Here is a 15,687-nt window from a genome sequence, read left to right on the forward strand (position 1 = left end):
CACACACACACACACACACACACACACACACACACACTTCCCTGATGCCTCCTCCTATGGGAGAGAACACAGGGATTTGTAGAGATCAAATCACTTGTGTTTTGATTAATTAATTGAGAAGCCAGAATTCAAACTCTGCTCCGGCACCCAGATCCCTGTTGTTTGCCCTGGCATCTTGACAAGTAGAACATGGTGTGTTCCTTGAGCAGCCAAGGCCCTGAGGGCACAGGATACAAAGTTGTTCTCAGAGCTGGGTGTGAGTCTCCCAAGAGAGGCCGGTCCCATGCCCTGCCGTTCCTTGAAGCCACCATCTTGTCTTTGCCAGGCCGGGCACCACCCAGCGTGGGTCTGGGTGTACTAGATCCCTGGTTGTCTCCCTCTTTCTTGTACTGAGAGAAAATGCCTTCTATTGGTCAGTCAGACCTTCCCAGTATGGGGTGTCATCTGATCATGAGCAAAAATATGTCCTAGCAGTTTTTCTAAAGGTGAGCAATGGTTAGACAGCCTCAGATGACTTGGATGACAGACTCCTGACACTGGGGTGTTACATCGCTTCTCTTGACCGTCCCTTCATGCCACATACCTTACATCATACGAACACTCATATATATAATCACATGCGCATGCACACACAAAACGTCCCTTACTCGACCATACCTACCACACATAGTTACTCTCAATTTTATCATACAGAATACATTCGAGTGTATGTATGCATGCACACGCAACTTCACTTACTCTCACGTGCTCACCACACACACACACACACACACACACACACACACACACACACCTAACTCATGATCTCACTTGCTCAATTGTCCCATGCATTCACACATGCGATATATATGCCCCAAAGAGAGAGTTCATTAAATAAACAAGTCAGCAAACACGAGAGACTGGTAAGTTTTAGGTTTCGTCTTAGTGGCAGGACTGAGTTCTGAGCAGGTCTCTGGGTGGCCTTAGCCCACACTTTTGTTCACAAGGAAACGACCCTCATCTCAGTGTAGCCTGGAGACACTTTGGTTTTTTGGAGTCACTTTTTCAGGGCTAGCGGATACTTGGGGTCCCAGAGATGCCAAGCCTACGGTCTCAGTGGGATGTTAGTCCTCTTAGACATCTGTCTATGGGAGCTGGTCAGGGTCATTTTGTAATCTTTATAGACCTTGCCCAAGTGACCTTGGTGACATTCCGGGAACGGTCAATCCACCTGAGGGGAGGAACCCTTCCCAGGACTTTGGTCAGCGTTGGGACTGGATTCAACTGAATGCAGAGCACATGAAATTCTCTTCTGTTTCCGAGGAAAAACCAGGGCTTCTGGCCCCACCTGCCCAGCCCCTCACGGTAGGTCTCCTGCCTCCCTCCTGGGTCTGTGGGGATGTGGGGACATCTGGCTTAGGGTCCTGACTGGGACACTGGGAAGGGACTTGTTGCTCTGGGACAGCCCTGGAGTGGATGGCCTGGTCTGACTCTCGGGGGGGGGGGGGGGGCACTAGGTGTGAATGAGGACAGGCAGAGTGGTTACAGATCCTGGTCCACCCTGGGGGGTGCTGCCTGCGGTCTGACATAATTAGTGCTGTTGTCTCCTCACTCCCAGAATGCCAGGCTTGGACGACAATGCTCACATTCAGCCTAGATCTAAATAGAGTGTTTGCTATTTGTCAAGCACTATGCAGTACTTTAAATGCACTGTCTAATCGGGAACTAATTTTAACCTTAAGGGCTAGGATTCTAATTAAGATGAGGAAATTAAGGCTTTGATAGATTCCGAAGGGAACCCTTTGAGCCCACGCGGCTAGTAAGTACAGCGTCTGGATTTGAACGCAGAGCTGGCTGTTCTGACAGAGCCAAAGTACTTTCCCACTCCGTTAAGAGAAGAGGCGTGGTCATAGAGTGCCACAGACATTCCATTCCTTCAGCCTGGTGCCATCCCTTTGCCCATCTCTGACCCAAGTGCTGGGATACAGAGCCAAAATACTGCTGCAGGAGCCTGACCCCTGGGGGTTCGGTTGGTATACGATCTACGGGAACACAGAGCAGAAGAACCCAGTGCTTAGCAAAGGACACCAGTGACCGGCCAGGTGAAGGAGGGACAGTCCAGAAAGGCTTGTTGGGGACTCCTACTGGTCTGAGAGGGTGGGTAGAACAGGAGCAGGCAGAGAGAGGGAAGGGTAGGCACAGACATATTGCAGCATCATCAAGGGGCTGGAGGCGTGGCAGAGTGGGAAAGTGAAGTACCCAGTCCACGCCTTCTTACATCAAAGTGCCAGCTTTCGCACAAACCCAACACAGCACAGAGCCAAGCTCCCTGAACCTTGGCAATGCCCCATCCGAGAGTTACAGAACTGGAGTTGGTGTTTGTGGTTGGGGTCAAGCCTCACACCTTATGGGGTGGGGTGGGGAGCCCTGGGACCTACCTGTACCTTGTGTTTTATACCTTGTGTTAACTCCGTCTTATAAAATAGCTCTCTTCTTCACCCTAAAACAGACACACGCTTATCATGTTAAAATATTTAAAAAATATGTACATGTTTTAAAAGCAGAGCCAATGTAGATTTATTAAGGAAAAGTAAGAAAGAATTACCAAGGGTGAGAGGAGATCCAAGAAAAGGATGCCCTGAAACACGTTTTTAAAAATAGAAACTTTTTTTATTCTTTGCCAATTTCACGCATGTGAACAATGTATCTTCATCATACCCACTCCCAAGTCCCTCCCTCCCCATACCCCAATACACCCCACACCCACCTTCATGTCTTTGATTTATTTATTTTTTTTTTAAATAACTCACGAGTCCAGTTACTATTACCTGCTGGAACTTGGACTAATCCTGCTGTCTTGGCCTGGAGCCAGGCTTGGGTAGGTAACCAGGGTGGCAGTGGATTCATGAGGCAACATCCACATCCTGTCCAGAGGTCAGCATTTCCTAGCACTTCTTTTTTTTCTTTTTCTTTTTCTTTTTTTTCGGAGCTGGGGACCGAACCCAGGGCCTTGTGCTTGCTAGGCAAGCGCTGTACCACTGAGCCAAATCCCCAACCCCGTAGCACTTCTTCCTCTGGCTCAGAAATTCTTTCCACCCTCTCTTCCAAGATGTCCCTTGAGCCTCACTCGTCTTGGGGTGTATTGATGTGCAGATGCCCCGTTCAGAGCTGAACACTCTGTACTCATTTATTCTCAGAACTTTGACCAGTTATGAGTCTCTTCCTTAGCTTCTGACCACTGCAGAAAGAAGCTTTTCCTAGCTGAAGCTGAGGGCAGCACTAAACATACATGTGTGTGTGTGTGCATGTGTGTGAATGTGTGTATGTGTGTGTAGGTATGTGTGTATTTGCAGGTGTGTGCATGCTGCATGCTGCATGCTCATGTGTGTATGTGTGAATGTGTGTATTTATATGTGTGCATCAGTGCATGTGTATGTACATGTGTGTACATGCATGTGTGTATATGTGTGCATGTGTGCATGTGTGTGCATGTATGTGTGTACATGCAGGTGTGTGCATGTGTGCATGTGCACATGTGTGTATGCATGCATGTGTATTTGTGTGTACCTGTTTGTGTATGTACGTGTGCATGTGTGTTTGTATATGTATTCATGTGTGTTCATGAAGGTATGTGTGTATATGTATGTATGTGTGCATATGTGTGTATTTGTGTGCATGTGTGTGAATGTGTGCATGTGTGTGTAGGGATGTGTGTATATGCAGGTGTGTGCATGCTGCATGCACATGTGTGTATGTGTACATGTGTGTATTTGTATGCGTGCATTAGTGCATGTGTATGTACATGCAAGTATGTGCATGCATGTGTGTATATGTGTGTGCATGTGTGTGCATGTATGTGTGTTCATGCAGGTGTGTGCATGTGTGTGTATGTGTGCATGTGTGTGTATTCATGTGCATGTGTGTGTATGTGTGCATGTGTGTGTAGGGATGTGTGTATATGCAGGTGTGTGCATGCTGCATGCACATGTGTGTATGTGTACATGTGTGTATTGTATGCATGCATTAATGCATGTGTGTATGTGTGTGTGCATGTGTGTGTATTTGTGTGCGTGTGTGTGTGTGTGTGTATCTGTGCACATGAATGACATGGCCTGTGGAAGCCAGAAGATGCCATTGGGTTCTCTGGAGCTAGAATTACTGACATAGAGGCTAGAAACTGACGTGCGTGGAGGTGGTGGTCCTCTGCAAGAGCAGTATATGCCACCTCTAGAATATACTTTTTTTTTCCAGAGCTGAGGACTGAACCCAGGGCCTTTGGCGTGCTAGGTAAGCGCTCTACCACTGAGCTAAATCTCCAACCTCCAGAATACACTTTTAACCACTGAACCATCTATCCAGCCCTATTGGTTATATTTCTTTTTTAAAATTTCATTTATTTATTAACTGTGCATATGAGTGTATTACACCACATGCATGCAAGTACCTGCAGGAGTCAGAAGAGGGCACTGGGTCTCCTGGAACTACAGTCACAGGCAGTTGGGAGCCACCCCACGTGGTTGCTGGGAGTGGAACCCAGGTCCCGTGTAAGAGCAGTATGTACTCTTAACCTCTGAGCCATCTCTCCAGCTCCTTAGCTTCTGTTTTTTGATAGTTTGTTGCCTCAGTCTCTTTTCAGGGCCACACTAGCAATGACAGCCAGTCTATGCTTTAGGTGTCAAGATTGTGTTGTTAGCACAGTTCTGGATTAACAGTGCAGAGGCAGAGCCTCAGAGTTTGCTCCACCCCTGGGTCTCAAGTGGGCCTGGAGGTAGGGCCTGTGCAAGGTACAGTCTACAGCCCCTGAGGCCCTCAGCCCTTTGTTTTGTTTGCTGGCTTAGAGGAAACGAGATCAAGTCTGAGGAGCAGCCAGGGGCCCAGATGCTCTTCTTCTTGCTCCCCAGGGACCTGGGAACAGGCAGTTGTATCCAGCCTGCTGGTGAGGTAGATCCCAGTACAGGTGGCACCAGGCACACTGGGGTCAGACCCTGGGTTCCCAGCACCCTGGAGAAGGGGGCATGGCTTGGCCCTGTGGTGGATGACAGGTCGAACAGCACAGGGGGATGTACCCTCCATCACAGGTACGGTTGGAGAGGATGAGGGCTGTTTGCTGTCAGTCAACCAGAACAGTCAGATGAATAAACTCACGTTTCAGAATGGAGGAGAGGCGAGGTGCCCCTTCCTCGCTAGAGTATGGGGCGCTGCTGTGGCCACTCAGGGGTCTTTCTCAGTGCATAGCATACTCCTTCAACAGCTGTGGCCTCTGGTGCAGACCCCCACTGTCTCTGGAGTGGGTGCCCAGTGACTGTTGAAGGATTGCTAGGGGACCCAAGTCAGGGCTGTGAGCCTGTGCCCTTCACCACTGAGAGGGAAAAGTGTTAGGACCAGGGCTGTGGGGGAGGGGTCACTCTGCTCCACGTGGATCAATCCCCTGACCTCATGAGATGACATCTGACTAGAACTGGCCCTTGCCAAGCTCAGGAGAATGGTGGCCACCCTCGGGTCAGATGACGTACAACGTACCCAACTCTGGGCTTGGGGTTGTCTCTGTATTTTCTCATTAAAGCCTTCTGAGAGGCCACGTGGAAGGTAATCCTGTGCTCAGGGCTTTAAGGGTGAAGCGAGGCACAGAGCGATCACGACACTTGGCCGCGGCACACGGCTTAGTCAGGGTTTGAGCCCATCGTGTCTGGCTACGGAGTTCTCGCCCACTCTCCGGTGCTCTGCAGTGGGGAGGAGTCTTGGGCTGGGAATGGATCATGTTCACTCTGCCTCCTCATTCCATTCGTGTAGACAAAGACAAGGAGGGTCTTGTCCTAAACCTGAAAGAGCCTTGTTCTGATGTCTCCTCAGGAAACCCCCAGGGACCGAGAGGGGTGACAAGGTTAAGGACACATGCCTACCTGCATAGCTATCTTAAGCCTTGCCTCAGGTACTAGGACCTAGCTAGAGTGGGTAGCTCCCTCAGGCCACTGACCCTAGGTTGACTCCGCCATGGAGGCACACGCCCTTTCCTTGCCCGAGGAACACTGAAGGCGGCCCAGACCCAACCCAACAAGATTCAGGTTGGAAAGGACATGGACGGCGGGTGGGCTAACCCCAGGCCTGTCACTGTGAGGAGTGAGCCTGCCGATCTGTACCTATTCTCAGTCTGACACGACGCTCAGCAAAGTGGGATTGTGGGCTCAGCAGAGATTCCCAGAGCACAGACCTGGGTCGGATCCTGACCCCTTATATCTGAGGCTCATGCTATGGGAGTCCTGGTTTCCTGGTCCTGGTCTTGTCTAGGTTTCTCCGTTGCATAGGTTGCAGGTTTGAGAATGCTGGGGGTGGGGAAACAGCCTCTCAGACTCCCTCCCAACCCCATGTCCCCTCAGCCCCTCGGGGGCCGGATGGTCCTCTAACACCTGGGTGGATTTGCTTCACCTTATTTCTATGCTACCAAGGGTCATAGTTTTCTTCCGTGTCTGGATTCTTGACAGTTGCCTTACTCAGGAACATCTCCAAGCCCTTGTTTTCTAAGGTCAGTACATGAAGGAGGCACCAGGCCACCACGGGGATGAGAGGAATGAGACTGGATGGCTCAGTGGTGACGCTTGTCCTCTAGAGGCCCTGGCTTTTCTTCTGTGGTACGTCCATCCAGGGCTCCAGATTTCCTCCTGGCAATGCTAGGAGGCCTGTGGCCTGTGGAGGGCCTCTTGGGTTGTGTCACTGTCTAATTACTGTTCTGTCGTTGTGAAGAGACACCGTGACCAAATGTGCCAGGAGGAGGCATTTAGTTGGGGGGCTGGGTGGCTTACAGTTTCAGAAGGTGAGCCTGTGATCATCTGGACAGGAAGCATGGCAGGTGGGCAGGCACAGTGCTGGAGCAATAGCTGAGAGCTACATCTGATCCACAAGCGGCAGACAGAATGAGAGACTGGGTTTGGTGTGGGCACCAGTGACACACCTCGTCCGACAAAGCCATACCTCCTAACTCTCGTCAAACAGTCCATTATCTGAGAAACAAACATCCAAATACATGAGTCTCGTGGGGGTGGGGGTGGGGGTGGGGGTGGGGTATTCAAACCACCACAGTATCCCTGTGCAAAGGCCTCAGGTCCCTCACCTCCCTGAGTTGTACAGCTTTTTATTCTGAGGGACCTTTTTCTGGAAACTTCCTTTGAGTACCAATGGCCAGAGGAATTAGTCAGAAACAGTGACTGGATACCCCTTGGCATGGGTAACATTAAGAGCTCCTGGCCTCTTATTCTCATAAGCTCTCTAGGTCTAGTTTCTGGCCTGCTGCTAGACCGGGTCTGGACCGCCTGGGGGAATTCCACTCAATCGACCAGGTGGAGCCTGCAAGGGTCAGCCCCAGCCAGCAGGGGGCAGCAGAGAAACAGCCAGAGGTTTGCCTTACTTGCTTTTATTTTATTTTTTAATTTTTCTTATTTTCAGGAAAGTCAAATGTATTCTATCTACAAGATATTTTCTTACGACTTCTTTTGTTCAGCTACTCTCTCTGTAATGACAGCATCTTGCAACCTAACAGCAGTTAGCATGGTTCCTAACTGCTCGTTTACTCTGTGTCCCCGATCTAAATGAAGCACATTTAGATCTCGCGATCACCACGTCGTTGTCAGTTCTGTCATTATCCCCAGTTTGCATATAAGGAAGTTGAATCACAGATAATAACATGTCTAAGGTCACTGGACTAGAAAGTCATGAGTCTGGGATTTGAGCGCATGGGGTTTGAACCTCCGCAGGTCATGTGACTAGGTGAGCGGACACCACCGAGGGCTCACAAAGGGCATGTCTTCTGAGGGTGGGGGGGGGGGGCTACTGAGCGCCAGTTGGTCTTGCCAGGTGGGGATGTGAACCCATTGTTTCCAGATAATTCTAAAATGTGGCTTTCGGGACAAATTCCCACTTCTCATGTGTGACCTATGAGACCGCCAGGGACTAAACAAAATGTACCTGTGGGCTACGTCACTCATTTGTGACTTGTTAGAAGATGTGATGGTTTTTTAGGTTTTGTTTTCATGTTTGTGCACGTGTGTGTGTGTGTGTGTGTGTGTGTGTGTGTGTGTGTGTTTTCTTTTTCTTTGTTTTGTTTTGTTTTTGTTTCTGTTTTGTTTTTTGTAGTTGGCTTGTTTTGAGCCAGGACCTTTCAATACATTACAAACTGGCTGTGAACTTTCTGAACTTACTAGTTATTCCAGGGGAGGTGGCCTACTAAACTTTAAACTAAAACCCCCGCCCTTATCTCTGCCCTGGCCTCCAGAACACATTGTTGTGAATGGCACACACACACTGCTGCAAAACACTGTGCTAGACTCTCTCTCTCTCTCTCTCTCTCTCTCTCTCTCTCTCTCTCTCTCTCTCATCTCTCTCCTTCCTTCCTTCCTTTAATAGAAATATAGCAAACTAAAATCTTGGTCTCCCTAGGTTTCCTGCAGAATCTTTGTGTCTGGACCCTAGAAATTTCCCTGGTCCTGGGACCCGACCCTGGGACAGTGGGAACAGGCAGGGAGGGCAGGGCAGTGCTCCGCACAGTTCCGAGGAGCCCAGCCCCTGCACAGTATTACCTTTAGCTGACCCAACTACAAGCACCAGGCAGGAGCTGCTCTCAGCCAGACCCTGAAATATGCTGAGATCTGGCAACCCAGGAAGATTATGGGTTAGGAATTCCCAATTTGGGGCTTATCTGCACATATTTACGTGTTATCTCCAACAATCCCGCACTACCTATGCTCTTCTTGCTCCCCTTTCTGACTCTTTCCACATCATTTTCCAATCTGGGAAGAACATGAACACTCCGGAAGATCCAAGTCTTGGTCCGGCCCTGGCCACTAATTGGCGGGGTATCTGGAAGGCAAGGCGATATCTTCCATGAAATGAGAACTAGGCTGCCACCCTCCACATGGCTGCTGTAGGGTTACCACCTTGCGAGCTGCTAAGACCGTAAGCCGAGACTGAGATTCGGTGGGAAAGCTTTCCTGTCACAAACCAGGCCTAGTTTCCACCCCCAGCAATGCACCACACAAGCCACTGTCCCCCAAAACACATACACGTCCTTCAAGAGACCGATTCTCACTCACAGCCTGATCTTGCCTTTGGGGGTCACTCTGGTGCTCTGGGCACTGCAATATGATGCTCTTCTTAAAGACACTCCTTTTGCTTTGTTTTTTTGTCCTCGAATTCAGAAAATGTTCCAGGGAGCCTGGTTATGTTGGGCCTCACTCCTGCTCCTGGTCAGAGTCACCCAGCCTTGCCCCGTGGGCTGCGACTGCTTCGACAGGAAGATATTCTGCTCGGATGAGCAGCTGGCTGCTATCCCCCTGGACATCCCCTCACATGTCACAGACATTGTCTTTGTGGAGACTTCCTTCACCACGGTGGGGACCAGGGCTTTCAGCGGTAGTCCCAACCTGACCAAGGTGGTCTTCCTCAACACTCGGGTCCATCACCTGGAGCCTGATGCCTTTGGGGGACTGCCCAGGCTGGAGGACCTGGAGGTCACAGGCAGCCCCTTCTCTAACCTCAGTGCCAACATCTTCTCTAACCTGAGCTCACTGGGGAAGCTGACCCTGGACTTTAACAGGCTGGCGGCTCTGCCTGAGGACCTCTTTCACCACATGGACACCCTGGAGTCCCTCCAGCTTCAGGGAAACCAACTCCAGACCTTGCCCGGGAGACTATTCCAGTCTCTGAGGTATCTGAGAACCCTCAACCTGGCTCAGAACCTCCTGACACAACTGCCGAAGGGGATGTTCCAGTCGCTCAGCAGCCTGCAGATATTGAAGCTGAGTGACAATATGTTCGCCAGGCTCCCCGAGGGAGTGCTGAGCAATCTGGGCAGCCTGCAGGAGCTCTTTCTGGACAGCAATGCCATCACGGAGCTGTCCCCACATCTGTTCTCACACCTGCTCAGCCTGGAGAAGCTGTGGCTGCAGCATAATGCCATCAGTCTCCTGCCGGTCTCCGCCTTCTCCTCCCTGCGGAATCTGACCTTTCTAAACCTGAAGGACAATGCACTGCGGACTCTGCCTGCCGGTCTCTTCACCCACAACCCAGGCCTGCTTCACCTGTCCCTTTCCTACAACCAGCTGGAGACTGTCCCTGAGGGCAGCTTTGCCAACCTGAGGAAGCTCGCTTCCCTCACGCTCTCCCACAACGCCATCACCCACCTGCCTGAGAATGTCTTCAGGAATCTTGAGCAGTTGGTCAAACTCTCTCTGGACAGCAATAACTTGACGGTCTTGCACCCAACTCTCTTTCACAACTTGTCCAAGCTTCAGCTCCTCGACTTGTCCAGGAACCAGCTGACCATGCTCCCTGGGGGCATCTTTGACACCAACTATGACCTCTTCAACCTGGCCTTGCTCGGCAACCCCTGGCAGTGTGACTGCCGTCTGTCCTACCTCACCAGCTGGCTCCGTCTCTACAACGACCGGATCTTCAACACCCACACTTTCTGTGCAGGCCCGGCATACCTCAAGGGCCAGTTGGTGCCAAACTTGAAGCAGGAGCAGCTCGTATGTCCGGGCAACCCAGGCCAGTTGGGGCTAGATGACAGGGAGCCAGCAGGCAGCTGGGATCTGGCTGTGGAGGGAAGGGCAGCTCACAGGCAGTGTATCTACGGCAACCCAGAGGGCACTGTGCTGCTTGCCTGCGAGGAGGCCCAGTGTCGCTGGCTGAACATCCAACTGTCTTCCCGGGAGGGCTCAGATGTCACAGCAATGGCCTACAATTCCAGTCAGGAGTGGGAGTTGAGGTCAACCTGTGGCTCCGTGAGGGTCACTGTGTCTATTGAGGCTCAAGCTGCTGGGCCTTAGGTGCAGCAGAGAGATTTGGAAGCCCTGGACCAGCGACCTCTTAGGGCAGAGGAAGCAGGATGTCTGAAGCTAATGTAAGGGACATGTCACATCTCCAGGTTAGAGAGGAGAGAGGCCTGCTTCATCTAACATCTTCTTGTCTTCCGTCACCGTGCTCTCTTGGAACCTCTGGCCTAACGAGGTCATCCTCAAATCTTCCAGGGTCCCCTTGAGAACCACACCATGGTCTAGCACGATAGTTCACAACCTTCCTAATGCTGTGACCCTTGAACACAGTTCTTGTTGTACTGACCCCCAACAATACATTTATTTCATTGCTACTTTTATAACTGTGATTTTGCTGCTGTTTTTGGGCGACAATGCAAGTACTTTTTTGGAGGTAGAGATTTGGCAAAGGGGTCACGATTTACAGGTGGAGAACCACTGGCCTAGAGGTTATAACCCCGTCACAGTGTTTTCCTACCATTAAGCCCCACCCCACTCCCTGTTCTGCGTTCTAGCCTTGAGGTGTGTTCACCTCTACTGTAGTTGTATAAAGTAGAGGTCATGTCCCTTTAATAGATCAAAAAATCAATAGTCTGTTCTGATTTCTTGGTCCCAATTTTGTAGTTAGTGGCTAGAGAGGGGAAAGGGGTGTTTTGGAGGAGCTGAGGTGACTGGAAAAGGAAGGGAAGGGCGGGGCTGTGAGGGGAAGGGAGATTGTTCCAGCCCCCTCTCAAGCTGCATCCAGGAGAAATCAAGGCAAGGTGGTGCCCTAGAGCAAAGCCCAGCTTCATGGCTCTTAGGAGGGCAGTGTGCCATTGCCTGTTCAGCACACAAGATGGCTGTTCCCTGAGGAGGCAGAAAATGACTGAGGAGGAGGAAAAGGAGGAGGAGGAAGAGGGGGAGGGGGAGGAAGAGGAGGAAGAGGGGGAAAAGAGGAGAAGGAGGAGGAGGAGGAGAAGGAGGAGGAGGAGGAAGAGGAGAAAGAGGAGGAAGAGGAGGAAGAGGAGGAGGAAAAGGAGGAGGGGGAGGAGAAGGAGGAGGGGGAAGAGGAGGAGGATGGGGAGGGGGAGGAGAAGGAGGAGGGGGAATAGGAGGAGGATGAGGAGGAGGAGGAAGAGGAGGAAGAAGAGGAGGAAGAGGAGGAGGAAGAGGAGGAGGAAGAGGAAGAGGAGGAGGAAGAGGAGGAGGAAGAGGAGGAGGAAGAAGAGGAGGAAGAAGAGGAGGAAGAGGAAGAGAAGGAGGAGGAAGAGGAGGAGAAAGAGGAGGAGGAGGAAGAGGAGGAGGAGGAAGACGAGGAGGAGGAAGAGGAGGAGGAGGAAGAGGAGGAGGAGGAAGAGGAGGAGAAGGAGGAGGAGGAAGAAGAGGAAGAGAAGGAGGAGGAGGAAGAGAAGGAGGATGGGGAGGGGGAGGAAGAGAAGGAGGATGGGGAGGGGGAGGAGGATGGGGAGGAAGGAGAGGAGGAGGAGAAGAGGAGGAGGAAGAGGAAGAGGAGGAAGGAGAGGAGGAGGAGGAAGAGGAGGGAGAAGCGGAGGAGGAAGAGGAGGAAGGAGAGGAGGAGGAGGAAGAGGAGGAAGGAGAGGAGGAGGAGGAAGAGGAGAAAGAGGAGGAGGAGAAGAGGAGGAGGAGGAAGAGGAGGAAGAAGAGGAAGAGGAGGAGGAAGAGGAGGAGGAAGAGGAAGAGGAGGAAGGAGAGGAGGAGGAGGAAGAGGAGAAAGAGGAGGAGGAAGAGGAGGGAGAAGAGGAGGAGGAAGAGGAGGGAGAAGAGGAGGAGGAAGAGGAGGAGGAGGAGGAGGTGGTCACCCCTGGTGACTTGGGTAGCTGCTCTCTGTCATGGCTTTCAGGGTATCTGACTCTGCGATGCTCAGCCATTGAACAGCTCTTCCCTGGTTTCTAAGATGTCTCCCTTGTCCCAGCTGGTGGTCTTCCTCAGCCGCCACTCACTGGGTGGCCCCTCAGCACCAATGGCCTCACATCTGCCTCTTAAGCTCAGCACTTCCTCTACCCCATCAACCACAGCACATGAAAACTGTGTACCCACCAACTCTTAATTCCCACCTTCTGTTCTTGCAACCCCTGTTCTCAAACCTTCCCATTCCCCACGCTCAGGCCAGTGAAGACTCTCTCTCATCTTCCCTTTCTCACCCCATCCCCAACCCCCCTAGAATGTTGCACAACCTCTTGCTTGGTTTCGGGGCTGCAGAGTGAAAGGCCAAGTTAATGCACTGTGCCCCACCCCACCCCAGCAGCTCCTGGCCCAGGGGAGAAATCAGACAGGAGTATATGGAATTTACCTCCAAACCCAAGAGGCCTGTGTGTGGATGTGCCGAGGTCTTGACATTCAGGAGGTATTTTAGTTGTGTTTCTGTTCTGATAAAACACTGAGCCAACGAAGCCAGCTTAGGGAGGAGAGGGCTTATTGGGTAAATGAGTCCATCAGTGTGAGAACTCAGGACAGGAAGTCAAGGCAGGACCGGAAGTGGAAAGAAGGAGAGGAAAAAAAAAAGCCCCAATGCTAGGCATAGTGGCACATGTGTTTAATCCCGGCACCTTGGGGGGCAGAAGTAAGTGGATGTCTGTGAGTTCTAGGCCAGACTGGTTTACATAGAGAGCTCCAGTCTAGCCAGAATACACAGTGAGATGTTGTCTCAGCATTAATAATGATGACAACAATAAATAAGTAATTAAAAGGCCCCTATTGGCCAATCTGATGGAGGCATTCTCTCAACCGAGATTCCCTTTCTAGATGCCCCTGGCTTGAACAAATTGACAAAACTATCCAGCACAGGAGGCCTGTGGATACCTGGCCTCGAGGAAGCCACAGGCTGATTAGAATGGGAGTTAAATACTGGAGCAGGGAGGGCAGGGCAACGTTCTGTAGAACCGGCCACTGGAGCCAGGAGTGAGAACAGTGGATGAAGGTCAAGACTTGGAGCCCAGAGCAGCCACCAGGCTTTCTGGGCTTCTGGGCCTGGGTGTGGTGGTAAGGATTCTGGGAACAGAAGCCAGGCCCTCTGCAAAGGCACTCGTCTGCTGAGCCATCTCTCCAGCCTACTTGAGGAATCCATGCTTGTTAAGGATTCTGCAAAGAGTTTACACAGAGGCGGGACATGCCCTTGCTATGCTTCAAGCAGTTGGCCCAGAACAGGAAGCTAAGGAAATAGGGAAATAGCTTAAGTTAGTGTCTGGCTAGAGATGAGAACCAACAGGTCAAGGGATGCTAAGGAAATGGAACTAGACGATTTCAGCAGCTTAACAGCACATGCCCAGATGGACTAAAAGTCCCGACGGTGAATTACAGGAATGAAGATGAAACCAGAATGGGTTCTACTTTACATCGATTCTACAGGAAGCTCATGTGCAGTGGCGTGACAGGGCCCTGACCTTAGCACAACTGACTCCATGATACAAGGCTGTAAAACTAGCACACAGACAACGCACTTGCCAAAACTAAAATAAAAGCCTGGTTCATCAACGTACACAGTTCTGGGAAGTCTCCAAATGTTCTAACCTTGCTTTTTGGCTTCTGTAGCTCTGCTTCTGGCTAACCGCTCTTGTCAACTGAAGCACGTCAACTCGGAACACGGTTTTTGTGCTTAAAAGCTCATCCTGAGAGAGGCTCAGGGATACGCTGCCATCCTGAATACCCAGTGTAGTCGCCGGCCAGCTACTAAAGACTTTCTCTTGGCTCAAACCCATGTCTGAGCAGTCTCTCCTGTGAATAACCCCATAACAGGGATGCAGTGGAGAGAGCTGGTGAATGTAGCCCTTCAAAAGCTACCAACAGGGTCCAGTTAAAGAAGGGTTTGGAGAGGGGCCACGTGGGTGGGTGTGGTGGGAGATGCAGAGGAAAGCCTGGCCTCGGGGGGCTTCTCCTCTGCACGACTGAAGACCCTGAGGTTGTGGACACGGCAGGGACAGGTTAGGCAAAGGCAGGGACAGGAATGCCTGCATCACACAAAAGCAAAGCTTCTCCTTTATCGCCTCCATGCTCAAATGGATTAGTTTGAAAGTAATAGGAAGCAGCCAGCAGATTCGCCGAAGAGGCGGATTCCCCAAAGAGGCAGATCCCAGATCCACTCAGCTCCATTTCTTAAAAATCATTTGGTTTAAGAGTAATTTGAACCTATTTTTCCAAGCATGGACAGCTTGGTCTGGGAAGGCTGAGGAAGCTGTGCTATGTTGGACCGCCATGAGGTGGGAAGTCTACCACTGGGGACGTAACAGCCTGGAGCACAGTAGAGCATCTTTAGGGCTGCCCATCCAAGGGACGGCTGCCTGAGTTCCAGGCGTGACCCAAGAAGTCATCTACTCACCGCAGAAAGAAAGGAAAAAGGCAGCTAACGGTTCTCTCAAGTACGACTTCTCAAACACCTAACTCTAGGGCTGCCAGGACAGATGGCTCAGCACGCAAAAGTACTTTCCGTGTATAACGGTGCCTGCATTTGATCCCCAGATCACATGGTAGAAGGAGAGAGCTGTTCCCAAAAGTACCGTAGCACGGGTATGCATGCACACATCTGTATTCACACATGTGTACATTTGAGTGCATGCCTACACGCACACACACAGACACACAGACACACACACATACACACAGACTAATAATATTTTTTAAAGCTTAAAAGCATAACTCTGGATTACATTAGAGCATAATACGGTATTGAGACAAATGATTCTGGGGAGAGAACACTGGTTAACAGCCAGCTTACATCCAGGTAGGCTGTGTGAGCAGGTGACTCTCAGTGTATGGCCTGATACCCAGGGGTCTCGTGTCATGTCTCCTTGTGGGGTAGTCCAGCCTGATCCAACAGCTGAGGGTTTTTTTTTTTAAAGATTTATGTTAGCTTGAACTATGTATATGTATGTATATCCTGGGGAGTATGTGCAGATGTGTCCAGGTGCCCCTG

General features: G+C 51.0%; 1 protein-coding gene across 2 annotated transcripts; it reads left to right on the plus strand.

Moving 5' to 3' along the window:
* The first annotated feature begins 1,243 nt into the window (after window positions 1-1,243).
* Cpn2 (carboxypeptidase N subunit 2) lies at window positions 1,244-11,122 on the plus strand. 2 transcript variants are annotated; one of them, NM_001107085.3, is made up of 2 exons: window positions 1,244-1,344; window positions 9,165-11,122. In NM_001107085.3, the coding sequence occupies exons 1-2, from the start codon at window positions 1,279-1,281 to the stop codon at window positions 10,794-10,796; spliced, it is 1,698 nt and encodes a 565-aa protein (NP_001100555.2). In that variant the 5' UTR covers window positions 1,244-1,278; the 3' UTR covers window positions 10,797-11,122. The 2 variants fall into 2 exon arrangements, with proteins under 2 accessions (NP_001100555.2, XP_063126561.1); XM_063270491.1 differs by lacking the exon at window positions 1,244-1,344 and adding an exon at window positions 4,244-4,266.
* The last annotated feature ends 4,565 nt before the right edge of the window (window positions 11,123-15,687 follow it).

The sequence above is a fragment of the Rattus norvegicus genome, chromosome 11 (assembly GCF_036323735.1).
Source record: "Rattus norvegicus strain BN/NHsdMcwi chromosome 11, GRCr8, whole genome shotgun sequence".
Lineage (NCBI taxonomy): Eukaryota > Metazoa > Chordata > Mammalia > Rodentia > Muridae > Rattus > Rattus norvegicus.

Excerpts from the sequence above, each read along its gene's own strand:
- Cpn2 (NM_001107085.3), top strand. The coding sequence starts at position 1,279 with ATGAAATTCTCTTCTGTTTCCGAGGAAAAACCAGGGCTTCTGGCCCCA. Across the intron at positions 1,345-9,164 it reads CACCTGCCCAGCCCCTCACG|AAAATGTTCCAGGGAGCCTG; the intron begins GTAGGTCTCCTG and ends CCTCGAATTCAG.